This window comes from Desmodus rotundus, chromosome 3 (assembly GCF_022682495.2).
Source record: "Desmodus rotundus isolate HL8 chromosome 3, HLdesRot8A.1, whole genome shotgun sequence".
NCBI classification, from domain to species: domain Eukaryota; kingdom Metazoa; phylum Chordata; class Mammalia; order Chiroptera; family Phyllostomidae; genus Desmodus; species Desmodus rotundus.
In genome coordinates this window covers 147,355,151-147,382,569 of record NC_071389.1, presented here as the reverse complement: position 1 = coordinate 147,382,569, position 27,419 = coordinate 147,355,151, and the positions used below count along the sequence as shown (strand labels likewise).

General features: G+C 43.9%; 1 protein-coding gene across 4 annotated transcripts; it reads left to right on the top strand.

Annotated features, from left to right (window-relative positions):
* Nucleotides 1–27,207, top strand: OS9 (OS9 endoplasmic reticulum lectin). 4 transcript variants are annotated; one of them, XM_024576277.4, is made up of 15 exons: nucleotides 23–221; nucleotides 653–829; nucleotides 1,659–1,722; nucleotides 1,853–1,929; nucleotides 2,102–2,200; nucleotides 21,362–21,572; nucleotides 21,698–21,799; nucleotides 22,461–22,561; nucleotides 22,760–22,811; nucleotides 23,486–23,574; nucleotides 23,805–24,080; nucleotides 24,352–24,541; nucleotides 25,704–25,868; nucleotides 26,040–26,152; nucleotides 26,462–27,207. In XM_024576277.4, the coding sequence occupies exons 1-15, from the start codon at nucleotides 60–62 to the stop codon at nucleotides 26,585–26,587; spliced, it is 2,004 nt and encodes a 667-aa protein (XP_024432045.1). In that variant the 5' UTR covers nucleotides 23–59; the 3' UTR covers nucleotides 26,588–27,207. The 4 variants fall into 4 exon arrangements, with proteins under 4 accessions (XP_024432047.1, XP_024432045.1, XP_024432044.1 ...); XM_024576276.4 differs by having other exon boundaries at nucleotides 24–221; nucleotides 21,695–21,799; XM_024576279.3 differs by lacking the exon at nucleotides 25,704–25,868 and having other exon boundaries at nucleotides 1–221.
* Nucleotides 27,208–27,419: the final 212 nt, after the last annotated feature.

Genomic DNA, 27,419 nt, shown 5'->3' with positions numbered 1-27,419 from the left:
GGTGAGGCTGCCGCCAGGTTTAGGGCGGAAGGAGTTCTGGATAAGAAGGGAAGCGAAAGATGGCGGCAGGACCGCTGCTGTCCAGGCTATTGGGGCTGCTGTTTTTGGGGCTCCTGTTACCCGCAGCTCTGACTGGCGGTGTCGGGAGCCTGAATCTGGAGGAGCTGAGTGAGATGCGTTATGGGATCGAGATCCTTCCGTTGCCTGTCATGGGAGGGCAGGTGAGGAGGCTAGTAGAGCGGGCGAGGGTCCTGGGCAAGGGGAAGGGGAAAAGTAGAAGGGCAGCCGTGGAATCTGTGGCAGGAGCCTAAGGAGAATAGGAAAGAATAGGTAGGGGGTTTACGATGTCCCCTGAGGGTCGCAGGCTGAGACCCATTCCCTTGGGGCCGGGGGAATGGGAGGGTGGGGCTTCCCGGGGCTTCCCGCTGTCAGCTTCGGTCCTAGTTCCTGATCGAAACACTCTCAGACTTCGTCCCCTTATAGAAGTGATAGTGCCCTCTCCCCTCGCGCGCCAAACACAGCTGGAGGACTTGTGGCTCATTCTGTCTTGACTGGGCTTTGCCCCAGGATCCAAAGAGGGATCTCATTGTTCTTCCTGACCCAGCCTCTCTTTGCCTCCCTGTCCCCTGACTCTCCCTCCCTTCTTTCCCAGAGCCAAGCTTCCGACGTGGTGATTGTCTCCTCTAAGTACAAGCAGCGCTATGAATGTCGCCTGCCAGCTGGAGCCATTCACTTTCAGCGTGAAAGGGTGGAGGAGACACCTGCTTACCAGGGACCTGGAATCCCTGAGCTGTTGAGCCCAATGAAAGATGCTCCTTGCCTGCTGAAGGTGAAGGGAACTGGGATGGGTGAGATGAGGGCTTGGTAACTAGCTGTCTGTCTGAGAACCAGGGTGTCAGTGAGTAAGGTGGGATGGGGAGGACCTGTCAGAGTTAAGAAGACCATTGGAGGAGGAGACACGTTGTAGAGGCAGGAAAGAAGTAAAGAATCTTGTAACCACTGGTGACACTTTGCTGAATGTAGAGGAGGGTTAGAATAGGTTTCAGAATTGGGTTAAGCCAAGATTGAGGTGACTAAAGAGGGTCAGTGGGGGGGAAGAGGGGGACTCCCCTAGAGAAGTCTTTCTAGTAAAGTTACCTGCTGTCCCTATCACTCCACCCCAGTATCCTGCTTTGTTTTCATCATCTGAAGTCATCTCATTAATGAATCATCAGTTTATTTATTTTTGGTCTGAGTCCCAGCACTAGAGTGTAAGTCCACGAAGTCAGAGAGTTTCTCTTGTTCATAGCTGTGTCCCCAGTGACTAGAATACCATAAGAAATGATGTAGGAGTTCAATTTATATTTTATGTCTCCCTGGTCTGAATGCTTCAAGAATACCATGATTTCTTACCTTTATGGGGAGCAGAAAAGAATTAAAAAATCTTTTAAAAAGGAGGCATAGAAAGCACACTGGTGGAATACAGACTTTAGAGGTATCTCTCTGAGTCCCAGAGGAAAACAGCCCTCTCTTCTCTCTGAGAATCTGGCAGATTGAGGGTGGAAGCAGAGGGAGATGAGAAGTAGAGGAGAGGTTATGTGTCCTGGAGGCCGGAGAGATTCTGTTTCTAACAAGAGACATCTGCATTTCCATCCTCATGATTTTCTTTCAATTGTCAGACCAAGGACTGGTGGACATATGAATTCTGTTACGGACGCCACATCCAGCAGTACCACATGGAAGGTGACTCATGCTTACATTTTTCCTAAGCCTTCAGCAACCTGCCATAGAAGGTGACCTGCCTCCCCTGACCCCTTCCCTCCTAGTCCTCTTAAAAGGAAATAACTTTGATTCACTATGGTTTCTCTTACAGATTCAGAGATCAAAGGTGAAGTCCTCTATCTCGGCTACTACCAATCGGCCTTCGACTGGGATGACGAAACAGCCAAGGTGGCAGGAGTGTGGGGCTGGGAGAAAAAGGGTTGCTGACTGCAGACTAAGAGTCCTGACAAGAAGGGGAGGGTCGGGATTAGCTACATGTTTCTTGGGGCCTGGTGGCCATTCCTCCTCCTTGCTGTCTTTCTCATGCCCCGTCTCTCCTGCCCAATGTCCCCCACCTCAGGCCTCCAAACAGCATCGCCTGAAACGCTACCATAGCCAGACCTATGGCAATGGATCCAAGTGCGACCTCAATGGGAGGCCCCGGGAGGCTGAAGTTCGGGTGAGTCTTGAAAGAGGGAAGTTGTTACTTCCTCAGTGACAATTCGGATTCGAATGGAGGAGGGCAAGGTTGCATTTTACAATCAAGACGGTCTCTCCCAAACCTTAAATGCGGAGTTTAAGACATATTTCCAGCTACCAGCTCTGTGTAATTGCCTGGAGATTCAGAAACACTTCTAATCAACTTTTCCCAAATCCCCTCCAAACGCTGAGTGTCATCTTTGTCGGTTCTTTTTCCCGTCTGTCCTCCTTCATGTAACAACTCTTCAGTGAGGTTGTGCTGGCGTAGCTATTGGGCTCCGGTCTAGGGGTACAGCGGTGGGCAGACATGCAGCCCTTGCCCTCATGGAATGCGTAGTCTAGAGAGGCAGTCAGGTGTTAGCAAAAGAATCACAGAAATGAGCCTCTGATTACAAATGGAGGAATGATATGAAGGAAAGGAGTGGAGTTCTCTCAGAGTAAATTCCGAAGCCCATTCATTCTATTCTAGATTTCTCTCACAACTCCCCTCTTCTTCCCTATGCTTTGTACCTTCATCTCTCACTTACATTACTGCCAACAGCCTCCAAACAAGTGTTCCAGGTCTAGTGGTTCTTAGTGAGTTCAGGCAGGCAGGCAGATGTATGGTGAGAAAAGTCCCCTAGGTGATCCTAATGTGTTTCATTAACACACCTGTAGAGACCCACACAGTACAAGAATTATCTTTCTGTAATACAGATTTGCACGGGCAATTGTGTGCTGGTAAATATTGAACAGCTACATTACCAGGGCATAGGGTAAAGGGGGTGAAGAGGGGAACCCTGATTTACAATGCTTGCCATACCCATTGTATAAATATTCCTACCGTGGCTAAATTCATGGTATCACTGTAATGCCAACTGTCTTGCAACATTCCTGAAAATTTCCCAGTTGGGTCTTGTGAGCTGCTGTGAGCTGGACTGAACACACCACTATAAGCATGTGTCACTTCTCTGCCCAGACTGGAAAACCTTTGATGATTCTTCCTTATTTAAAGGGTAAATTCCAAATATTTCCACCCAGACCAATGTGGTAGCAGTGAAGGTGGTGGAAAGCAATCGGATTCTGAATGTATATCGAAGGTAGAGCCAATAAGATTTGTTGATAGATTGGATGTGGGGTGGATTCAAGTATGACTCCAGGGTTTTTAGCTTCAGCAACTGGAAGAATGGAATTGTTACTGAGCAACGTGGGGAGGAGCAGGTTTGGAGGAGAAAACACTAGGTTGGTGCTGTGCACACAAAGGCCAAGATGCCTGTTGAACATCCCAGTTGTGATATCCAGTTGGTAGCTGGCTCTGATATTCTGGAGTCCAGGGATGAGGCCTGGCCTGGAGATAAAAATACTCATTGTGTTTCTGTCCCACTGGCCTTTTTTCTGTCCTTGAACCAATGGATCTCATTATCCTCTCCACCTAGAGCTATCTCCCCACAGGTATTCAAATACCTGCCTTCATCCTCTCATTCAGATTATATACCCTGTGATACTTCCACAGGGAGGCCTAATGTGGACACACAGACGCCCCTGCACACACATGCTCACCCTTCTCTCCCCATCCGGGTAAAATCCTTCAGTGTCTTATACTCTTCAAAGCACGTATCATTTCCTGAAATCATCTTCTTTGTTTGAATTTAATCTCTCTCTCTGTCTACCAGCCCCACCAGAATAAGCTCCAGGGAGGCAGGGACAATGTCCATCTTATATTCTGATGTGTCTTTGTGTGTGAAACAGTGCCTAGCACCAAGTAGGTGCCCAGAAATTACTCACTGAATGAAAGGAATGAATGATAAGCCAACTCGAATGTCACCTATTTTATGTGACCTTTCTTGGCTAACCCTGAAAGTTAGTTGTGTTCCTTCAGCACTTCATATACATACATTCACATCACATATATCCGTGTCTTCATCTGTTTGGGCTGCTGTAACAAAATACCATAGGTTGGGTAGCTTATAAACAACAGAAATTTACTTCTCACAGTTCTGGAAGCTGGGAGTCAGAGGTCCGAGTGCTAGCGTGGTCAGGTGAGGGTCCTCTTCCAGGTCACAGACTTCTTGTATCCTCACACGGTAGAAGGGGTTAGTGGGTTCTGTGGGGACTCCTGTAAGAACACTAATCCCATTCATGAGGGCTCTGTTCTCATGACCTAATCACCCCTCCAAGGCCCCACCTCCTAATATCACATTGGGCATTAGGATTTCAACATAGGAATTTTGGGGGGGACACAAACATTCAGACCAGAGCAGCTCACAAACATCCACATATATAATCCATTGTAGCACTTCATTGTATTCTCATTGTTTCCTTATTTCTTTGTAGCTTCAGTATGGCAAGAACTGAGGGCAAAGATTGCACTTCCCTCATATCTGTTGAACATAATGCCCTGTGCGAGCACTGTGATAGGAACTGGGCATAAAATGCTGACTGAGAGACCAAGTCCTGCCCTCAGGAGGTAGACATTAAATAAACAGCCACAGCAAGCAGGATAAGTACTCCAGCAGGTTAAGTACACATCACAGGGGAGCACAAAATGAACGAACTAACTGAGTCTAGGTAAAGGAGCGGCCTCTGGAAGAAAGTGACCTTTGGATTGATGATTGAAGGATGGGGAGGCAAGAGGATGGCCTATCCCGGAACTTGAGAGCTATTCACGGCAACTGGAGAGGATTGTGGGAATGGGGTTTGGGAGGTTGCGTGAGGGGAGCTGGGCAGTTGTTTAGTGGGGGTGAGTCACAGGTCATGAAACTCTAGGTATGTGGAAGAGTTTGGACAGTCTGAGGGAAGCCGATGAAGTATGTTAAGCAGAATAATGCCGTACTCAGTTTTGTTTTGAAGGCTCACTCTGGCTGGAGTATAGAAAATGATTGGGAAACCGGTTAGGAGGCAGTTGCCACAATGCAGGTGAGAACACTAGGTGGCTGGGGATGAAGAGCAATTGGATAGACGGTGATTCTGTTACTGAGACAGGTATAGTGGGAAGAGGAGTAGTTGGTGAAGGAAATGATTTTGATTTTGAACAGGATGATTTGAATGCCCGCAGGCGTCCAAGTAGAGAGACCTGAGGAGGCTATTGGATCTGTGGGTCTGGAACTCAGGAGAGCGGTCTGAATTGAACCTGGAGGGCTGGGCGTCATCAACATCTTGGTTATATGATTGGAGTCATGATACGGATGAAATACCCCCTACCAAAGAAACAGTGTGTAGGAGAAAAGTGGGGCATGACTTTGAGTGAGCTGTCACTGAAGGCAGGGGCAGAAGGGGGCTAGGCCAAGAAGAATGGGTCGGAGAGGAGACTGGTGACATGGAACCCAGAAAGGACAGGTCTCAAGGAGAGACTGGTCCATGATGTTGGCTACATCTGAACCTTCAAAGAAAAGGAGAATTAAAAACTGCATGATCATCAGAGTTAATTATTTTAATAAAAGCAAAGCATGCGCATAGAAACAAAACAATTCAGATGGTAGGCATGAAAACCAGATGGAAATTCCTAAGTCCTCTACTCCCCATCACCCCTGACCAGTCGTTCAGTTGGACTTAGTAACAGAGGCCACTGGCGATCTTGCTGGAGCAGCCTCAGTGGGGCGGCAGAGACCAGGCGTTGAGGAGCGTGGGGAAGTCTGGACGCGAAGGAGAGGGAAGGCGAGCGCTAGTGGGGGCAGCTGTGGGGAGGGTGCTTGCTTTGTTGTTTTGTTTTTTAAGATGGGGGCATGTTTTTTTTCTTTTTAATTTTTAGTTTTTACAGCGTAATGGTTAGACATTTTATAACTTATAAAGTGATCCCCCTGTTAAGTCTAGTACCCACCTGACACTATGCATAATTATGACAATATTACTGATTGTATTCCCTATGCTGTACTTTACATCCCCGTGACTATTTTGTAACTGCCAATTTGTACTTTTTTTTTCTTGGCAGAATTTTATGGTTTTATTAACACAAATACAATGTGCACACAATCTGTCTATTCATTTTCTTCACTGCACAGCCTGGCACTGGGATTAGTGACTCTGACGGCCACCTGGGCCGTTCTGTCCACAGTGGCTTTGCAGTTCTTTGAGGAGATGCTGTGAGCAATCTCAGCACAGTGGGATTCCTTGCACACCAGTAGCACTTCAAGCTCCTTGATGTTGTGGACCAGGAACTTCCAAAAGCCACTGGGCAGCATGTGCTTTGTTTTCTTGTTGTCCCCATACCCAGTGTTAGGTGTCAGAATCGGCCCTTCACTCTCCTGCACACCCATGCCTCTGGGTTTCCCTCAGGTGCACTTATTTTGACGTATCAGTCTGACTGGCGCCAGATGAACTTCTTGGTCCTCTTTCTGACAGTCTGGGTTTCATGAGGTGTCTAGGGCAGCTGTGGTGCTGAGGAGGAGATGACTGCCACCTGCCAATTTGTACTTCTTAACCCCTTCACCTTTTCACCTGTCCCTCCAAACCTCCCTCCATCTGGCCACCGTCAGGTTTGCTCCTCTGTATCTCTGAATCTGTTTCTGTTTTGTTTGTTTTAGATTCCACATGTAAGTGGTATTTGCCTTTGACTAGTTCACTTAGCACAGCACCCTCTAGGTCCATCCATGTCGCATATCGTAAGGTTGCGTTCTTTTTTATGGCTGAGTAATAGTCCCTGGTATATATGTACTACATCTTCATGCATTCATCTATCCATGAACACTTAGGTTTCTCTTGTGTCTTGGCTATTGTAACTAATGCTGCAATGAACATAGGGGTGCATATGTCTTTTTGCACCTGGGTGATTTAATGTTTCACCAAAAAACTCTGCACGAGATGTGATGAATTAGTGTTTTGGATTTATTTGGATATATACCCAGAAATGGAACTGCTGGGTCATCAGAACATTCTGTTTTCAATTTTTTTGAGGAATCTCCATGCAGTTTTCCATAGTGGCTGTTCCAATTTGCAGTCAAGAGAGGAGCATGTTTAAATGCTGCTGGGTGGACCTAGTAGAAAGGAGGAAAAGAGAATGTGGGCCGGGCTGGGATGCAGAACACAGGAGAGCAGTTACTCTGAGGAGGGGGGCTCTTGGGTTGTAACGAGAATGAAGTGGTGGTATATTTGCTGGGGAGTCTGGAGGTTTTAGTGATACAGAATCGGGGGCATTCCTGCCTGGTTGTTTCTTCTTTTTAGTTCTCATATCCTGACTCAAGTTCCTTGCTTGCATGATTGAGTAAATCCCTCCCTCCAGGGCAGGCTGGTGAAGTGCCAGCTCCCTGATGCCTCAGTAGGAACAGTGTGCATAGTGTTTGGGGAAAGTACAGTTTTCCTGGGGTTTGGGAACAATTGGCTAGTCATCTGGAATTAAACAAATTTGGATCCCTATCTCAGTTCTTACGTTATATAAAATCTCAGAGAGATCTAGGATTTTTTTCCTTTTTAATTTTTAATTATGAAACATTTCAAACATACAGAACATGTCATAGAGACCCATAAATCTACTGCCAAGTTAAACAGATGTTAACATTTCACCACATTTGCTTCAGATCTCTAGTTTTTTTAATAAAGGGATAAAACACTAATGGTGTAGTTAAAGCCCAGCCTCTCATTTCTTCCCTCTCCCTCCCCTGCGCAAAAAACCACAACCATCTCCCTCCTTGCTTTTCACTTGTATTACTGATACACGTATCATGAACAATATGTATTGTTTTGTGTTTTAAAATTACACATCAGTGTTAGGAACTTGCTTTTTCACTAACCAGTGTTTTTGCCATCCGGTGCCAGAACACAGAGATAACTAATTCAACTACTGTAATGACTGCGTCGTCTCCTTGGCTATTTAACCATTGCTCTATTGAGACGCAGTCGGGTTTCAGTCCGGTGCTCTCACACAGTCTTGCAGTGTAGGTCACACTGCGAATGTGCGAGAGCTCCTCTGGGGACGTACTTAGCAGCAGAACCAATGGGCTGTAGGGAGCGTGTGTCTTACTGGTGCGTCTGGTGCACTGCCTGTTTTTTCAATGTCTGTTTTTTTCCATGTAGGCATTCTTCATTTGTTTTTAATATTATTATTTTTTAAAGTTATGGTAAAATATACATAACATAAAAGTTTTTTAACAATTTTTACGTGTACAATTCAGTGGTATTAAGTGCATTAACAATGTTGTATAATCGTGACCACTATTTCCAGAACTTTTCATCATCCCAAACAGAAACTCCATCTTTATTAATGAGTAACTTCCCATTTCCCTCTCCTCTCAAGGTCTGTTTTACTTTCTGTCTCTATGAGTTTGCCTGTTCTAGGTACCTCACGTAAGGGGAAATCATACAATGTTAGTCTGTTAGTTTTGTGTCTGGCTTATTTCACTTAGCATAATGTTTTCAAAGTTTGTCCGTGTTGTAGCATATACCAGAATTTTATTCCTTTTTATATCATAGTTTATGGCATATTCCTTTCATGGAATATTTAATAATATTCCATTGTATATAGACAAGGCCCATCCAGAAAGTATCCAGCCATGTGCTATGAAAAATAGAGACATTTATTGAAGAAGATACAAGAAACGTTGTACACAGGACAATGACACCTCAGTCCCCTTCAAAGTAGTCACCTTGGGACCTCACACAGTTCTCCCAATCGCCATCAGCTGCCTTGTCATATTTTCCTGAACCTCATTGATGGCCTGAAATCTCTTCCCTTTCAAAGTTAATTTTAGTTTTGGGAACAGCCAGAAGTCTCGGGGTACCATATTTGGGCTGTGCGGGAGCTGAGTCACCTGGGTGATTTGAGGTTTCACCAAAAAACTGCACAAGATGTGATGAATGAGCTGGTGTGTTGTCGTGATGAAGCTGCCAATCACCAGTTACCCATAGCTGAAGCCTTCTGAATCATGCGAATATTTTATGTGGAGGAATGTTCAAGCTTAATGCAAAATCTGATGCAGATTCATTGCTCTACTCACTCAGTCATTTTGAATGCGATGGCCACACAGTACACATGCTCACTCAATGGCGTCTACCGCCCCCACTGACTAGTACAGTGAAGTCATCATTGTTCACACATGAGCCCACTCCCCTTGGCAGCCAGGTTACATCCATGTCATGCAAACTGTTCTTGTTCTATTAACAATAGTTGAACTTTTTCTGGACAGACTTCATATACCAAATTTTATTTACCTTTTAATCTACTGATGATTAAATAGATACTCTGTTGTTTCCACCTTTTGGCAATTGTGAATAATGCTGCAATGAACAGTCGTGTACAAGTATCCGTTCGAGTCCTTGTTTCTATGCTTTTGGGTCTGTACCTAAGAGTGGAGTATACCTCGTGGCAATTCTATGTTTAGCTTTTTGAGGAATTGCCAAACTGTTTCCCACAGTACCTGCACTATTTTACATTTCCAGTAACAGTGCACAAGGGTTCCAACTTCTGCACACCCCTCCAACACTTGTTATTTTCCTTTCATTTTTAAAATAATGACCATCCTAATGGGCACGAAGTGGTATCTTATTGTAGTTTTGATTTGCATTTCCCTAATGGCTAATGATGCTGAGCATCTTCTCATGTCTGTATTGGTCATTCGTATTTCTCCTGTGGAGAAATATCTACTCAAATCCTTTGCTTATTTTTGGACGGGGATATTTGTTTTTCATTGTTACTGAGTTGTAGGAGTTCTTTATACATTCTGGATATTAGTCTGTTATCAGATACATGATTTGCAAATATTTCCTCCCATTCTGTGGGTTGCTTTTTCATTCTCTTGATTGTGTCCTTAATGCACAAAAGTTCTCAGTTATCACAAAGTCTAATTTATGTTTTTTTTTTTCTTTTATTGTTTGTTTTTGGTGTCATGCTTAAAATGATTGTAAGATGTTTTTTAGGTTTACTATGTATGAAACATTAATAAATTATAATTTCATAGGCTATCATTTCGTTGTCTACATTTTCAAATGTACTAGCCATAAAATTATAGTTTTTCTTACTTTTTCATAATCTGTGTTTGAAGATAGAGCCTCTTAGTAGTCCCTAATATTGACTGCCGTTCTCTTTGTCTTTGGTGTGGCTCGCGAGCGATTGGTCTGGAACTCAAAGAGCCGTCTTCTGACTGTTCGCCCTCTCTGCCGTCTGTGTACCGTTTCATTCGTGTCTTCATTAGTTTGTGTTGTTATTTCCTTCCTCCTCCTTTCTTTTTGTTTATGGTTTTCCTTCCAGTTTCTTGAGTTTTTTCACATTTAAAAGTTCTATACTTAATTTTTGAATAGTTACTACATTTTCATAGCTGAAATATAGAAATGCTTTTAAAAAGTATTCAGAAAAAAATCTTGACACACCTTTCCCTTCATCAACCCGTTCCCATCCCCATAAGAAAGGTAATCATTGTTAGCTTCTTTTTATACACTCATATGTTTTTAAAGATTTTATTTATTTATTATTAGAGGGGAAGGAAGGGAGAAAGAGAGGGGGAGAAATGTCAATGTGTGGTTCCTCTTGTGCGCCCCCCCTCACTGGGGACCTGGCCTGCAACACAGGCATGTGCCCTGAATGGGAATTGAACCTGCAACCCCTTGGTTCACAGGCCAGTGCTCAATCTACTGACTGAGCCACACCAGCCAGGGCTATGCACTCATGTTTTTTAATGCGTATTTATATCAAGCATATATCTTTGAGTACTTTCCAAATCAGTATATTAAAAGCCTCCTCATCCTTTTTTTTCTTTCTGAGAGAGAGAGAGGAAGGGAGAGACAGAAAAACATCATTTTGTTGTTTTTCCTATTTATGCATTCATTGGTTGCTTCTTGTATGTGCTCTGACCAGGGTTTGAACCCACAGCCTTGGCAGATGGGGACAATGCTCTAACCAGTTGAGGTACCCGGTTAGGGCACCACCGCATTTTTCTTTTTTTATATTTGCTATTATTCTCTTACAAACCTTTTCCATCATTTGTCTAAATAGTTCCCCGTTGATGGACATTTAGGTTGTTGGAGCTTTTTTATTAACACAAAAGTGCTGCAGTGCATAGCCTTATACCTGTAGAGGATACCTATGGAGATTAAATTCCTGGGAGGAGACTAGTGCCATTTTTATATGCACCGTTAGGTTACACAGCAATGTATGAGAATGCCAGGTTCCCTACAGCTATGCCAACCCAGTGTATTTTTACACTTTGGGATTTGGGGCAATCGTCAAATAAACATCAGATAGAGAATGATTTCCTAGTGTGATTTTAACCTGCATTTCTCTTACGAAGAGCTAAGTAATCTTATTCTTATTTAAGAGCTGTTTATCTTTTTTCTCTTTTCTTTCAACCATCTAAATTCTTTGCTCATATTTGTAATGGGTTGTTGATCTTTTTTCTTCTCAGTGTATAAAAGCTCTTTGTATAATAGCCAGATCATCCCTTTGTGTCAACAGGAGTTACACCTATTCTTCTAACTTCTTGTGTGGGATGCTCCCTCACAGTCTCCTTTCCTGGTCGTCCACTTCATCCTGAGGACCGTGTTGGCCGCGTCACTCAGGTTTTGATATGTGGTGTTTCTGTTTTCATTGTAATTTGTACTTTGCTTCAGAACTTATTTAGAATTATGCTTATCATGTTTCTAAACAAGTGTATTGTATTTCTATTGTTTTTATATGATTGCTGTTGATTTCTAATTTAATGTCATTGTTTCAATGATTCTTTTGGTGATTATTGAAACATTTTTTTAAAGATTTTAAATTTATTTTTAGGGGAAGGGACAGAAAAAGAGGGAGAGAAACATCAGTGTGAGAGAAGCACCCACCCCTTGCCTCTTGCATACCCCCCAACAGGGAACCTGGCCCACAATGCAAGGATGTGCCCTGACCAGGGATCGAACTGGAGACCTTTTGGTTTCTTGGGACAGTGCCCAACCCACTGAGCCATACCAGTCAGGGCTTGTTGAAACTTCCTTTGTGGTGAACTTTGAAAAAGGGCCTGGGTGTGCTTGAAAGCATGTGTTTTCTCTAATTACTTGGTTCAAGTTTCTTTCAAACTTTTTACTAGTTTTTGTTTAGTTGCCCAATCAATTTTGAAAGGGGTATATTAAAATTTCACTATGATGGTGGATTTGACAGTTCTGTTAATTTTTTTCTTTATATATTTTGAGACAGTTAGGTGCATGTAAATCCAGAATTGTGATATCTTCATGGTAAATTGGTCCTCTTATACCTTCATGTTGTGACCATTTTTTTCTAATCACATTTACAAAAATTATTGTGAAATATATTGCAATACATAAAACTGTATAAATCATAACTGCATGGTGTAAGGAATAATAAAGGAAATACCTATCTAATCACTTCAGGTTATGGGAGAACATTGACAGCACCGTAAAGTCAACTCTGCCTGGCTGGTGTGTCTCAGTAGATTGAGTGCTGGCCTGCAAACCAAAGGGTCGCCAGTTTGATTCCCAGTCAGGGCACATGCCTGGCTTGTAGGCCAGGTCCCCAGTTGGGGGGGCATGCGAGAGGCAACCACACATTGATGTTTCTCTCCTTCTCTTTCTCCCTCCCTCCCCTTGTCTCTAAAAATAAATAAATAAATACTTTTTAAAAAGCAGCTCTGTGCCCCTGTGCGCCACGTCCCCTCTCACCCTTTCCCACAGAGAGAACTGCTATCTTGACTTTATGAGGATAATTCCTTTGCTTTTCTTTAGAGTTTCACCATTTGTGTATGCATCCCATTTGATTTAGCCTTTTTCTGAAGTGCGTACAAATGGCATCACTGTGTGAAGACATCCAGAGTACACGTACAGAAGTCTTCTGGGACTTGTTTCTTTTGCTCAGTACTCGTTTCATCCATGCTGAGATCATCCATGTTGATGGCTACAACTGCAGTGCATTCACGGGGGCTGAGAACGACGTTCTTTTAAGTGCCCTCTAACGTAATGTGCAGGAATTTCACTAGAGAGAACTCATGTGGGGGCACAAGTGCTGGGTAAAGGGGGTATGAAGGTGAACCCGTGTTCCACTTTATTTGGCAATACAGAATATTTTCCCCTTTTTGTTCTCATTTAATACATTCTTATCGCAGTGTATAAGGTTCCATCACTCCGTATCATGGTCAATATTTGATAGTTTCAGATGTTTGAATGTTTACTAATTTATCGAGTATGTAACGGTATCCCACTGTTGATTTGCATTTCACTTATTCCTAATGATTGATCATCTTTTCTAGTATTTATTGATTAATATGAAACTGATTTAAACTAATGTACTTAGTTGAGATCCTAGTATTAAGCCAAACTTTTACTTGAAATTAAGTGATTTATGTTAAGCCAATTTTGTGTTCCTAAGATACACCTAGTTTGATCCTATATATTATTCTTGACCATCTCTTTTAAATGTATCTTACTGGATTCGGCTTGCGCTTTTTCAAAAGACTCTTGTATTCAGACATACCTCAGAGATAATGCAGGTTCAGTTCCAGAACACCACAGTCAAGCGAGTATCACAATAAAGCGAGTCGCACGAATTGTTGGCTTCCCAATGCTCATAGAAGTTATGTTTACACTCCACTGTAGTCCCGCAATTTTTACCCAGTGTGCTGCAAAAGGCACACTGGTGTGATGCAAGAGTTTCTAAAACTTGCAATACCTGACTGTTTAGTCAGGGGCACTGACCTCTTTTCTCTTAGCTTGTCAAATAAAAAAATGACACCAGCCAACACATAACAATAGCCGTTCATTGTGAATGAATCAAAATAATACCTATTTGTTTTATCAGATCGGCAAAAATATATATTTTTGGTGCGCCGCAGAATTTTAGTAATTAGTTTAAGTGTGCCACGAGCTGAAAAAGGTTGACAATCGCTGTTGTAGTCTAAGTACGCAACATAATTACGTCTAAGAAAACAATACACATACCTTAATTAAAAATACTGTATTGCTAAAATAATCTAACCATCATCTGAGCCTTCAGCTAGTCATGATATTTTTGCCTGTGGAGGGTCTTGCCGTCCATTCGTAAAAAACACAGTATCTGTGGCACGTGATACAGCGAAGTGCCGTGCGCGAGGTGTGCCTGCACGTCTGAGAGATGCTGAGCTGTAGTTTTTCCTACTAGTACTGGCAGCGAGGTTTTGCTGGCTTCAAAAAAGAAGCTAAAAAATATTCTCACTTTTTCTATACTCTGAAAAGAGTGTAAATTGCAATTTGTTATTCCTTGAATATTTGCCAGAATTCATCTTTAACGTCATCTTGGCCAATGTTTTCTTTGTGTTAAGATTTTAAACTACTGATTCATTTCTTTAGTCGTTTTAGGAATATTCAAGATTTTCTATTTCTAATTGGGTGAGTTTAAGTAAGTTATATTTTTTTAGGAATTTGTCTAGTTCATCTGAGTTTGCAAATTTACTGTTATGAATTCATTCACGATATCCTTCTATTACCTTTTAAATTTCTGTAGCATCTATAATTAGGTCCCTCTTTTCATTCCACATTGGCTGTTTTTGCCTCACTCTTTTGTCACTGGTCAGTCTCACCAGAAGTTAGTTTCCCTCCCTCCCTCCGTCCCTGCCTCCCTTCCTTCCTTCCTTCCTTCCTTCCTTCCTTCCTTCCTTCCTTCCTTCCTTCCTTTCTTCCATTCTTTTTTAAAGATTTTATTCATTAATTTTTAGAGAGAGGGGAGAGAGGAAGAAAGAGAGGGAGAGAAACATCCATGCAAGAGAAAAACATCTCTCTATTGGTTGCCTCTTGCGTGTACCCCCCTGGGGACCAGGAACCAGGCCGCAGCCCAGGCATATGCCCTGACCAGGAATTGAATCAATGACCTTTCACTTTGCAGGACAATACTCACCCAACTGAGCCACAATGGTCAGGGCCCTTCCTTCCTTCCTTCCTTCCTCCCTTTCTTTCTTTCTTTCATGAGGTAAGTCAGTATTTTTATTTATTTTTATTTATTTATTTTTTAGAGAGGGAAAGGGAAGGAAAAGAGAGGGAGAGAAACATCAATGTGTGGTTGCCTCTTATGCACCCCCTACGGGGGACCTGGCCCACAATCCAGGCATGTGCCCTGACTGGGAATTGAACCGGCAGCCCTGCAGGCCAGCACTCAACCAGTGAGCCACACTTGCCAGGGCATAAGTCAGTTTTGTTAGCCTTTCAAAGAACCAGTTTTTGGCTCTGTCAGGCTTCTCTATTGTATTTGCTTTCTATGTAATTCATTTCCACTCAGTCTTTATTATCCTTCCTTCTACTTTTTGGGGGGTTTATGTTGCTCTTCTTTTTTCAACTTCTGGAAATAAATGCTTAGCTCATTCATTTCTAGCTTTTCCTCTCTTTGTTTGGATTTTTAAACAATTGTTCTAGTACAGTTGTCTTCATTGTCCTGCCACCACTTCCCCCCGCCCCACCCACCCCCACCTCCCCCCCTCAATCCATCCCCCCTTTGGCTTTGTCCGTGGGTCCTTTATACATGTTCCTTGACGGCCCTTCCCTTTCTTTCCCCCATTATCCCCCTCTTTGCCACTCTGTTTGCTGTCAGTTTGTTCTTTATTTCAATGTCTCTGATTATATTTAATACATCTCTTATAAATTTCTCTCCAAGTACTATTTTATATATTTCTCACAATTTTTATGGTTATTATAAACTTCTTTATCTAATTTGTAAATGTATAATACCTTCCCATGATTCAAAACCCAAAGAGTATAAAAAGGTGTACAGTGGGGTTCCCCCTCCCTTATCTTCTTTCTGCTTAGTTCCCATGGACCCCAGCCCCCCAGGTGACCCTGCTGTTAGTTCATCCCGTGTCATTCCAGCCTTTCTTTGTGCGTTTACAGGCAGCTGTGACTAGAGGTCCTTATTTCCTTTTCCCTTTCTTTTACACACAACATACAGTGTATTAAACACGCATGCTCACCTTGCTTTTATATGTCTTCACAAAAATTCTTAGACATCTTTCAATGGCAGTATGTCTAGAGCTTTGTTCTTTGTTTTTACATCTGCACAATATTCCATTTTGTGAACTTTCCATCATTTTATCACCATTTCTGTACTGATTAAAATTTCCTCCCCAATTTTTTGTTATCACAAAAGATTATTACATTATACATATGTACATATATAAATACATACATCTTAAAAGTATAATTTTGTGGTGCAGGTTGTTTATATTTAAAGAATATCTTAACATTTTTTTATGATAGAAAATTAAAAATATACAAAATCTGAGATAATTGTAGTATAACCCCCCACATATCATCTAGCTGCAACAAATGTGGCCAGCCTCAAATACACCCTTGCCCGCCTCCCTCCACGACCTCCTGCACTCCACATTATCTGGAAGCAAAGTACAGACATTATATCATTTCATCCATAAATATTTCTATATTTACCTCTAAAAGATTAGAGTTGTTTTAAAAATGTAACTATACTAAAAAATTAACAGTAATTCCTTGTCATCAAATATTCAATATTTTCAAACTGCCTGATTATCTAATATAACTTATAGAATTTTTATGTTTGTATCATTTATTTTGAGTCCTTTTAAACTTGTTGAGATTTGTATGTGTGAAAAAAATGGGAAAAATTCCTGTTCTACCTGGGAAATACCAACAATGAGGAAGTTAAAGAGTTACTTGCCATTTAAATTATCTTCCTCATAAATTTAACTTTTGCACATTATGCACTGACCTTCTTTATCTGAGTCATTTATTTACTTGAAGACTCCTGTATGATAATAATATAGTTATAACAGCTTTCACTGAGTTATTTGTTTACTATATTTTTTCATACTTTTACTTGTATCCTTTCTACATTCCTATGTTTTAAATGTGTTCTCTAAACAGCATATAGTTGTATTTTTTTTAATTTAACCATTTGTTATATTTATATTTGGGTTTATGTCTAATTATGATTTCTTTTTAAAAAATATTTTATGTACTTATTTTTAGAGAGGAGGAGGGAGAAAGAGTGGGAGAGAAACATCAATGTGTGGTTGCCTCTCACGCACCCCCTACTGGGGACCTGGCCCACAACCCAGGCATGTGCCCTGATGGGGAATCAAACTGGTGATCCTTTCGTTCTCAGGCCAGCACTGAATCCACTGAGCTGCACCAGCCAGGGCTTTTTAATTTATTTTTTAAATAACAGTTTTATCAAGATATAAGTTATATACCATACACTTCTGCATACAATTCAGTGATTTTTTAGTATATTCACTGAGTTACACAACCATCACCAGTCAATGTGAGAACATTGTCATCACCCTAAAAGAAATCCTCTACGCTATAGCAGTACCCTACACCCTACTCTATAGTGGAGAGTAATAGGGTAATAGGGTACCTATTACCCTATTACTCTCCACTACCCTATACAATCCTCTACCCTATAGTTAAAGAATTACATGCCATTTAACCCTCACCCTCTGGACCCTCACACTCCACTCTAGACTACCTCTAATCTTTCTGTCGCTATAGATTTGCTTGTTCTAACCATTTCACAAAAACGGAGTCATTCAATGTGTGACCTTTTATGTCTGGCTTCTTTCACTTACCATGTTTTCAAAGATCATCCATGTGTAGCATGTGCCAGTACTTCATTACATTTTTTTTTGCCAAATACATAGTATTCCATGTTCTATTTACCCATTCCTCAGTTGGTGAACATTTGGGTTGTAGGCACTTTTTGGCTATTATTAACAATACTTCCTTTAACATTTGTGAACAAGTTTTTGTATAGACATATGTTTGCATTTCTCTTAGTATATGCCAGGGAATTAAATTGCTCGATCATATGGTAATTCTATGTTTAACTTTTTGAGGAACTGCCATACTTTTCCCAAAGCAGTAGCACCATCTTACAATTGTACCAGTAGTGTGAGGGTTTTAATTTCCCCATATCCTCATTAACACTTGTTTTTACTTTTTGACTGTGGCCTTCCTAGTGAATATGAAGTGGTATCTCATTGTGGTTTTGATTTGTGTTTCCCTGATGCTTAATGGTGTGGAGCATCTTTTCATGTGCTTATTAGTAATTTATCTTCTTTGGAGAAGTGTCTGTTCAGATCCGTAGCCCATTTTAAAATTTCATTATTTGTCTTCTTATTATTGAGTTGTAAAATTTCTTTATATTCTGGGTACAAGTCCCTTATCAGATATGTGATTTGCAAATATTTCCTCCCATACTCTGGGTTGTCATTTTACATTCTTGGTGATGTTCTTTGCAGCACAAAAGCTTTTAATTTTGATGAATTCCAATCTATCTATTTGTCTTTTGTTATTTGTACTTTTGATGTCATCTCCAATTAAACCATTGACTCATCTAGGGCCTTGAAAACTTACACCTATGTTTCTCTCTTATGAGTTTTGTAGTTTTACATTTAGGTCTTTGATCCATTTGGAGTTAATTTTTGTATATGGTATCAGGTAAGAGTCCAACCTCATGCTTTTGAATGTAGATATCCAGTTGGCCCAGCATCATTTGTTGAAAAAAGACTATTCTCATTGAATTATCTTGGTAACCTTGTTGCAAATCAAATGACAATAAAAGTGAAGGTTAATTTCTAGACTCTGAATTCTATTTTATTGGTCTGTATGTCTATATTTATGTCAGTACCATACTGTCTTGATTATTGTAGCTTTGTGGCAAGTTTTGAAATCTGAAAGTGTGAATTTCCAGTTTTACCTTTTCTTTTTTTTAAAGATTTTATTTATTTATTTTTAGAGATGGGGAGGGAGGGAGAAAGAGAGGGAGAGAAGTATCAGTGTGTGGTTGCCTCTTGTGTGCCTAGACTGGGAATTGAACCGGCGACCCTTTGGTTCACAGTCCAGCACTCAATCCACTGAGCCACAGCAGCCAGGGCTGTACTTCTTTGAGATTGTTTTGGCTATTTGGAGTCCCTTGAATTTTCATATGAATTTTATGATCAGTTTGTTAACTTCTGCAAACAAGGCAACTGGAATTTTGATGGAGAGTGCACTGAATCTGAAGATCATTTTGGGGAGTATTGCCATCTTAACAATATTAAGTCTTGTGGTTTATGAACTTGGATGTCTTTCCACCTGTTTAAGTCTTTCATTTCTTTCAGCAGTGTTTTGTAGTTTCAGAGCATAAGTTTCATTCTGATTTTGCTACATTTATTCCCAATTATCGTATTCTTTTTGATGCTATTGCAAGTAGAATTATTTTCTTAATTTTATTTTTGGATTGTTCATTGCAGGTATATGAAATACAATTGATTCCTGTATCCTGCAACCTTAAGGAACTCATTTATTATTAGTTCTAATAGATTTTTCATAGTGGATTCCTTAGGATTTTCTATACACAATGTCAGGTCATCTGGAAATAAAGATAGTTTTACTTTTCCCAGTCTAGTTGCCTTGCACTTCATTTTATTGTCTAATTGCCCTGGTCATAACGTCCACTACAGAGTTGAATACAAGGGGCAGGAGCAGACATCCTTGTCCGTCCTGATGTGAGGGGGTAGCTGTGCAGTTGTTCGCCGTGAAGTATGGTGTTAGCTGTGGATTTTTTATAGATGGCTTTTACCAGGTTAATGAAGTTCCCCTTTTTTCTAGTTTGTCGTTTTGATCATGAAGAGGTATTGAATTTTGTCAAATGCTTTTTCTGTGTCCATTGAAATGATCATGTGGTTTTTGTCCTTTATTCTATCGATAGGGTGTTTTAATCACATTAATTGATTTTTTAATGTTATCCTAACCTTGTACTTCTGGAATAAATCTTACTTGGTCATGGTATGTAACCCTTTTTACATGTTGCTGAATTCAGTTACCTGGTGTTATTTGAGGATTTGGAGGGTCTGTATTTATGAGATTTTAGCCCGTGGCTTCCTTTTCTTGTGATATCTTTGTCTGGATTTGGTTATCAGCATTACTAGCCTTATAGATTGAATTCAGAAGTATTCCCTTCTCTTTGGTTTGGAAGATTTTTGAGAAGCATTGCTGTTTATTACTTTTTAAATATTTGGTAGACTTTACCAGTAGACCTGTCTGGCCCAGGCTTTTCTATGTAGATGGTTTTTTGATTACTAATTCAATATCTTTACTTGTTATAGGTCTATTCAGATTGTTTATTTCTTCTTGAGTCAGTTTTGATACTTTGTGTCTTCCTAGAAATTTGTCCATTTTGTGTAAGTTATCTGATTTTTTTGTATATAGGCATTCATAGCATTCCTTTACAATTCTTTTTATTTCTGTAAGATTGGGAGTAATTTCCCCTCTTTCATTCCCAATTGTACTAATTTGAGTCTTCTCTTTTTTCTCTTGGTAAGTCTAGCTAAAGTTTTGTCACTTTTATTGATCTTTTAAAATACCAACTTTTAGCCTTGGCTGGTGTAGCTCAGTGGATTGAGCACTGGCCTGCGAACCAGGGAGTTGCTGGTTCGATTCCCAGTCAGGGCACACGCCTGGGTTGTAGGCCAGGTCCCCAGTGTGGGGTGTGTGAGAGGCAACCACATATCAATGTTTCTCTCCCTCTCTCCCTTCCTTCTCCCCTTTCTAAAAATAAATAAAATCTTTAAAAAAATAAAATAAATATCAACTTTTAGTTTTATTGATTTTTTCTATTGCTTTTCTGTTTTTCTACTTCATTTATTTCTGTTCTAATCTATTATTTTCTCCCCTCTGTTTGCTTTGGGTTTAGTTCACTTATGTTTTTTAGTTTCTTTTCTTTTTTTAAATTAGATACCTTTTTTAAAAAGATTATTTTTAGAGGGGGGAGAAGGGAGGAAGAAAGAGAGGGGGAGAAACATCCATTGGTTGCCTCTCATGCGCACCCTGTCAGGGGACCGAACCCGCAGCCCAGTAGTGTGCCCTGACCCAAAATCAAACCGATGACCTTTAGCCTTGCAGGACGATGCGCAACCCACTGGGCCATGCTGATGAGGGCTATATCACTGATTCCTAATATCATTTCACTGTGGTCAGAGAACATTCATTGTATGATTTAAATTCTTAGTTTTTTAACATTTTCTACAAGGATTACCTTAAAGTGTTCTTCTGTGAGATCCGACACCTGTGCCCTTTCACGGGCACTTCCCGTTGCCTGCTTATTTCCTGTGTAAGGGTCCCACTTAACTGTTTCTTTGTGCCTCTCATAACTTTTTGTTGAAAACTGGACATTTGAGGAAATATATTGTAGCAACTCTGGATGCTAATCCCTAAGAACTAAAGGTAATTATTGGTGGTAACTACTATTCATTTGCCCTCTCCGCCCGGGCAGTTCCTCTGTGACGAGGGTGCTGGCATTTCTGGGGACTACATTGACCGTGTGGATGAGCCCTTGTCCTGCTCCTATGTGCTGACCGTTCGGACTCCTCGGCTCTGCCCCCACCCTCTCCTCCGGCCCCCACCCAGCGCTGCTCCGCAAGCCATTCTCTGTCACCCTGCCCTGCAGCCTGAGGAGTACCTGGCCTACCTTCAGAGGCAAGCTGGTGAGTGATTAAAAGAGCAAGAGAGGAAGGGGAGGCATGGGGAGGGGACAAGTAGGAGATAGACAAAGTATTGAAGAACCCAGAGGAATGTGTCCCTGTCCTGCTTGCGTGCTGTTTTTCAGTAGACTCAAAGCAGTATGAAGATAAAATGATAGAGGAGCTGCAAGACCTGGACCCTCAAGTGTGGAGTGAGACCAAACCTGGGGTGGTGCCCACAAAGAGAGCGGGTAGGGCCTTGCTTCACCTGTTCCATGAAACTTGTCTCCATTTCTTCCTTTCTCCAGTCTTATTGTCCTGGGCTGACTTTTGGGGTGTGGAGTAAAAAAGTACTGTAGACCCACCCTGACAGACGAGGCTCAGTTGGTTGGCTGTCATTCTGCAAACAAAAGGTCGCTGGTTCGATTCCCAGTCAGGGCACATACCTGGGTGTGGGTTCAGTCCATGGTCAGGGTACATGTAAGAGGTGACTGATTGATGTGTCTCTTCCCCTCTTTCTCCCTCCATTCCCTCTTTATAGAAATGAATACATAAAATCTTTAAAAACCTGGCTGGTGTGGCTCAGTGGATTGAGTGCCTGCCTATGAACCAAAGGGTCACCGGTGTGATTCCAAGTCAGGGCCAGGTGCCCTGGGTTGCGGGCCAGGTGCCCACTTGGGGGTGTGTGAAAGGCAGCCACACATTGATATTTCTCTCCCTCTCTTTCTTCATCCCTTACCCTCTCTCTAATAATAAGTAGATAAAATCTTAAAAAAAAAATCATAACCCCCCCCCCAAAAAAGTACTATGGGCCCTTTGCCTTGGTAATAGAGGAGGGGAATATCCTCATTCTATTTGTTCCTTTTGATTGCTCCCCTCCTTTCTGATTCCTCCCTGTTCTCTGTATTCCAGCTTCAAGCCCAACCAAGGATGACAGTAAGGAATCAGATTTCTGGAAGATGGTTCATGAGCCAGAGGACCAGGTCCAAGGAAGGGAAGAGGCACAGGCTGAGGTGAGAGCAGCCTCCTAGCTACTTCTCTGATGAGGCTGACCCCAGCTGGACCTTGGGATGGAGGGCCACTCAAACTGAGGTCTTGGCGAGATGGCCCGCATCTGTCTTAGGATCCGAGGACGTTCCCAGAACTAGCGCCTTACGAACATGGTCGGCATAAACAAGTTTGCATGCTTAACTCTGCCTTCTTCTCTTCAGGAGCAGGAACCAAACACTGAGCCAGCAGATCCAGCTCCAGGCTCTCCTGATGGTGAGTGAACCCTCCCTGTCTCCTTTCCTGCTTGAAGGTATTTTTGGACAGGCAGGGGTGAGGGTGAGGGTAGAGATAAGCACGGGGAGGGAAGTTGGGTGGTAGGCCAGCAGGGAATTCGTTTTTATAGGAGTTAATACTCTTTGTAGACAATTCCTTGCAATGGAGGTAGCAGACACAGTGGCTCCTCTACTTGTAGACTTCGTAGTCTTGGATGATTTCACTTAACAAACTCAGTGTCCTCACCCATAACATGTGGGTGCCCACCCTGCATTAGAGGGCTGATGTCAGATTAAAGGAGAATGAATCTGTAGTTCACAGTGGAATGCCTGCAACTGATTAGACAATAAGTGGAGAACAGGATCCAGGGGAGAGGAGCACTTGACCCCAGCATCTCTTCCGGAGCCCTAAAACCTGGGGTGATTGCCAGAAGGGCCTCAGCAGTGCGTGACAGAGCAGGGGCCTTAGCAGCCTGTAAGCACCCTTCTCTCTCTCACCTGAGCCCACCTCAGCCCAGTGCTTTCTGGAGGTCTCTGGTGGCCCCGCTTCTCTGACCAGAAGATAGCTCCTGGGGACAAGGACTGTGTCCTTCCTTGGTCTCCTCAACTCCTCTCCTCAGAGAGGCAAAGTAGAATTTAGGACACAATGGGCTCATTCCTGTTTTTCCATCTCAGATTTTCAGAGCAATGTGCAGGTCAAAGTCATTCGGAGTCCTGCAGACTTGATTCGATTGATAGAAGAGCTGAAAGGTGGAACGAAAAAGGTATGGGCCCTGCTCAGTGGAAGGGTAGAACCTACCTGCCCGCTGCAAGCCTTTGGAGAATCACCCTGACCTGGGCCTGAGCTGGGCCCCATGGAGCTGCCTGCCTGCCTTTACTCCTCTTCAGTTCCCCCTTCCACACCCCAGCCACTCTGCCTTTGTCTGCCCCCCACCATGTGCCTCTACTGAAACCCCAACCATCTCCCTTTTTCTTTGGATCCCCATCCACCCAGGGGAAGCCAAATGCAGGCCAAGAGCAGCCTGCAGATGGTGCTGCAGAAGCCCCTCAAAGCGAACCAGAGGTGAAGGCAAAGGGTGACACAGAACATCAGCAGGAGGTGGAAGAAGAAGAGGATGATGAGGATGAAGATGAAGATGAGGATGAAAGGCAGTTACTGGGAGAATTTGAGAAGGAACTGGAAGGGATACTGCTCCCGTCAGACCGAGAGCGGCTCCGTTCAGAAGTGAAGGCTGGCATGGAGCGAGAGCTGGAGAACATTATCCAGGAGGTGAGCACAGCTCTTCCCTCTGGTTGCTTCTGCAGGTGTCTGCTCCCGTGGGCAAGACAGGCCAAGGGGCTGAAAGAGAACAAAGGTCAGCACCTAGCATAGCCCTGGGACAGGGCTCTCTGAAATGATAGGTGTTTATTTAATTAAAAGGGGGGATGGTGGGGAAAGGGGAATCAGAGAAGAACGAGCCTTGGACATGACTCTCCTGTAGAGCGTGGACCACTGACCTTCACTGCTCCTTGACTTTCCACTCCCACCTCGGGCATTCCAGACAGAGAAGGAGCTGGACCCAGATGGGCTGAAGAAGGAGTCGGAGCGTGATCGAGCGATGCTGGCCCTGACATCCACTCTCAACAAACTCATCAAAAGGCTGGAGGAAAAGCAGAGTCCAGAGCTGGTGAAGAAGCACAGGAGAAGGAGGGTTGTCCCCAGAAAGCCGCCTCCCTCCCTCCGACCAGCAGGTGAGAGCTGTCATCTGGGAAGCGAGGTCCTGTGTCTTTACCCCTCAGCTCATGTGTGCACAGGAGGGTGACATGTTCTTTCCCTTCTGAGGGTGCTCACCCGCTTCCCTCTCTCTGGAACACTGTTCTCACTCTTGCCTTCTTACCACCTCCATCCCTTTGCCTGGTTACCTCCTATTCATCCTTTGGGAAGCAGCTTGTAGAGCATGTCTGTCTTGTTTTCTGACTGGCTCCCATGTGCCTAGTGCTTATTACTTTGACCGGCCCATAGTGGGTCATCAGTGGATCTTAACTGAGTGGCTGCGAGCCTGCGTGCTTCAGACCGCACACCTGTGGGGACATAGCCTTTCAACAGTTAGGGCTTTGCACCAGGAGCAGCCCCAGCTGGCAAAGTGTGAATAGGCAGCCAACTGCTCAGAAGTCAGTTGCCTGGACAGACTTGAAGTTATACCTTCTAACGACTCCCCCTTGTGTCCCTCCCATGGCGTTCTGTGCGTGTGGAGGTCAGAGGTCAGAGAGCCCCCAGTGGGATGTTCACACATGTGGCCCTCCGTCCTGCTTTCTCTGTAAACATGGGAGAGTGTCTTTTGAGCACCAACACGGGGAGTGCCAAACCACAGCTTTCCTACCTGCTTCTTACTTTTTTTCAAATTATAAGAATAAGTTTACTTAGAAAGCTACAGAGGTAGTAAAAGGGAGCCAGCTGGGCTGCACAGGCTCAGGAAACAAGTTGCAGAAGCAAAAAAGGGCCCTTGGAGCTTAGGAGAGAGAAAGACAAAGTAACCTCCTGGGGGGAGGAGACGGGGAGGGAAAGGTTTGGGCGTGCTGGGAGAGGGAAAGCGTGCTCCTGCTTCTTATTACAAAACTTCTTCGTAGGCCCAGGTGGCCTGGTTTTTGTTTCAGGAAACAGTGGTTTTCCTGCAGGTGCTAGGCAGAATTATTGGGTCCAGAGGGGAGAAGGGAGGCTGCAGTGGTGGAGGGAGCTTTATAGGCTGGAATGGGATAGGGGAACTAACTTATTTGGGGCCCTGGCTCGTGTGCGCGTTTGAGGTGGAATAACCACCAAAGCCAATTGATGGCTTAGGGAGAAATGAGCACCACAGCCCCTAACCCTGGAGTCACGGCTCTGCTTTGTGTCTCCCTGTGTGTCCCCCCCTCTAAGAGGAGGATCCTGAGCACAGAGTCCGGGTCCGGGTCACCAAGCTCCGTCACGGAGGCCCCAATCAGGATCTGACAGTCCTCGAGATGAAACGGGAAAACCCGCAGCTGAAACAAATCGAGGGGCTGGTGAAAGAGCTGCTGGAGAGGGAGGGACTCACAGCCGAAGGTGGGACCTGGAGAGCGGGGCTGGATTCAGAGCTGTTGGAAGGGCTTGCTGCTGGAAGCAGAGGGGCTGGGTCAAGGAGGACTGGAAACCTCGGCTGGGGACCTGGGGGGTAGAGGACCTGCACTGAAGCTCCCCACCCCTCCTCTCACTGCCCATCCTGCTTCTTTCCAGGGAAAATCGAGATCAAAATTGTCCGACCAGGGGCTGAGGGCACCGAGGAGGATGCACGGTGGCTGACTGATGAGGACACAAAAAACCTTAAGGAGATTTTCTTCAATATCTTGGTGAGAGTCTCCCACCCCCAAGTCTGGGACCTTCAGCCTGCCCCCATCCAGTGCGCTGTGTTGTTGAGCATGGTCCAGTGACACCAGCGTACCCCAGCCTTGCTAGGTTCTGGGCTTCAGTTTCCTCATCTGTAAGAGCCTGGTGGTCCTGGCTGCTGAGCGTGTGGACCCTCGGCAAGATCCCTGAATGAAGTGTGCATGCCCCACCCCTTCCTTCCCCATGAGGCTAGCTCCTGGATCCTCCAGCGCTCAGTGCTTCCCTGGGCTCACCAGCCAGCACTCTAGCTCACCCCATGCACCCCTCACCAGGTACAGGGAGCTGAAGAGGCACAGAAGGAGCGGCAGCGACAAAAAGAGCTGGAGAGCAACTACCGCCGGGTGTGGGGCTCTGGAGGTGGGGAGGGCACAGGAGACCTGGACGAGTTTGACTTCTGAGCCCGCTACTACCATCAGCTTGCAAGGAGTCCAGAGTCCTCCTAGACTGGCCTCATTGCCTCCCCATCCATCTCCCACCCCCTGGGACCCTGAAGGCAAAACTTGGGAGTAGGGTGAGCTATGGACTTTTGGGACCCCAGCCAGGGGTGTGGAGGGGCTGTGGGGTAGTGCTGCTGCTACTGCTGGGAGCTGCCCGGAAGACCACCCAAGGCCTGTGAGTTTTGTCCTCCCAGGCTTAACTCCCCACACCCCCTCCCTGTTATGTCCCCTAACTTGTTGGTCCCTGTTCCCTCTGTACCTAGAGATCTTCAGAGTGGAGTAGAGCAGGGAAGCAAGAAGGGTGAGCTGCGAAGCAGGCCATAGGAGACAGGCCCCTGCCCCTGCTACTGTTGGGAGTCACCTACCCCTGCCCTTGGAATAGCTCGGGATTTCCTGCTCCTGTCCCTTTCCATACTGTTCCCCACAGTCTGCTTCTGAGTTGAGGTACCTTCCTCAGTTGCTGAGGAAATGGGAGGAAGTTGCCTACCACCTCTGAAACAATCTGGTGAAAAGGGTGGGGTACAGACCCGCCATTCATGTTCTTGAACAATCAGGTTTCTAAATAAAGAACTGGACCATCACTCCATCAATCTTTTTTTTCTTTTGAGGGGGATTAGGGTGTGGGTAGGTGGGGGGGGGGGGCCCAGGTAGGAAGGAGGTTCGGTGCTCTCTTCAGGGTGGAGCACCCGGCCTATCCTGTGCTGCGCTCCACCCCTCCCAGGTGGCATCAGTGGGAGCCTGGGTCACAGGAAGAGACCAGGGCAGATGAGCAAGCCAGCCCCCCGGCCTGGCA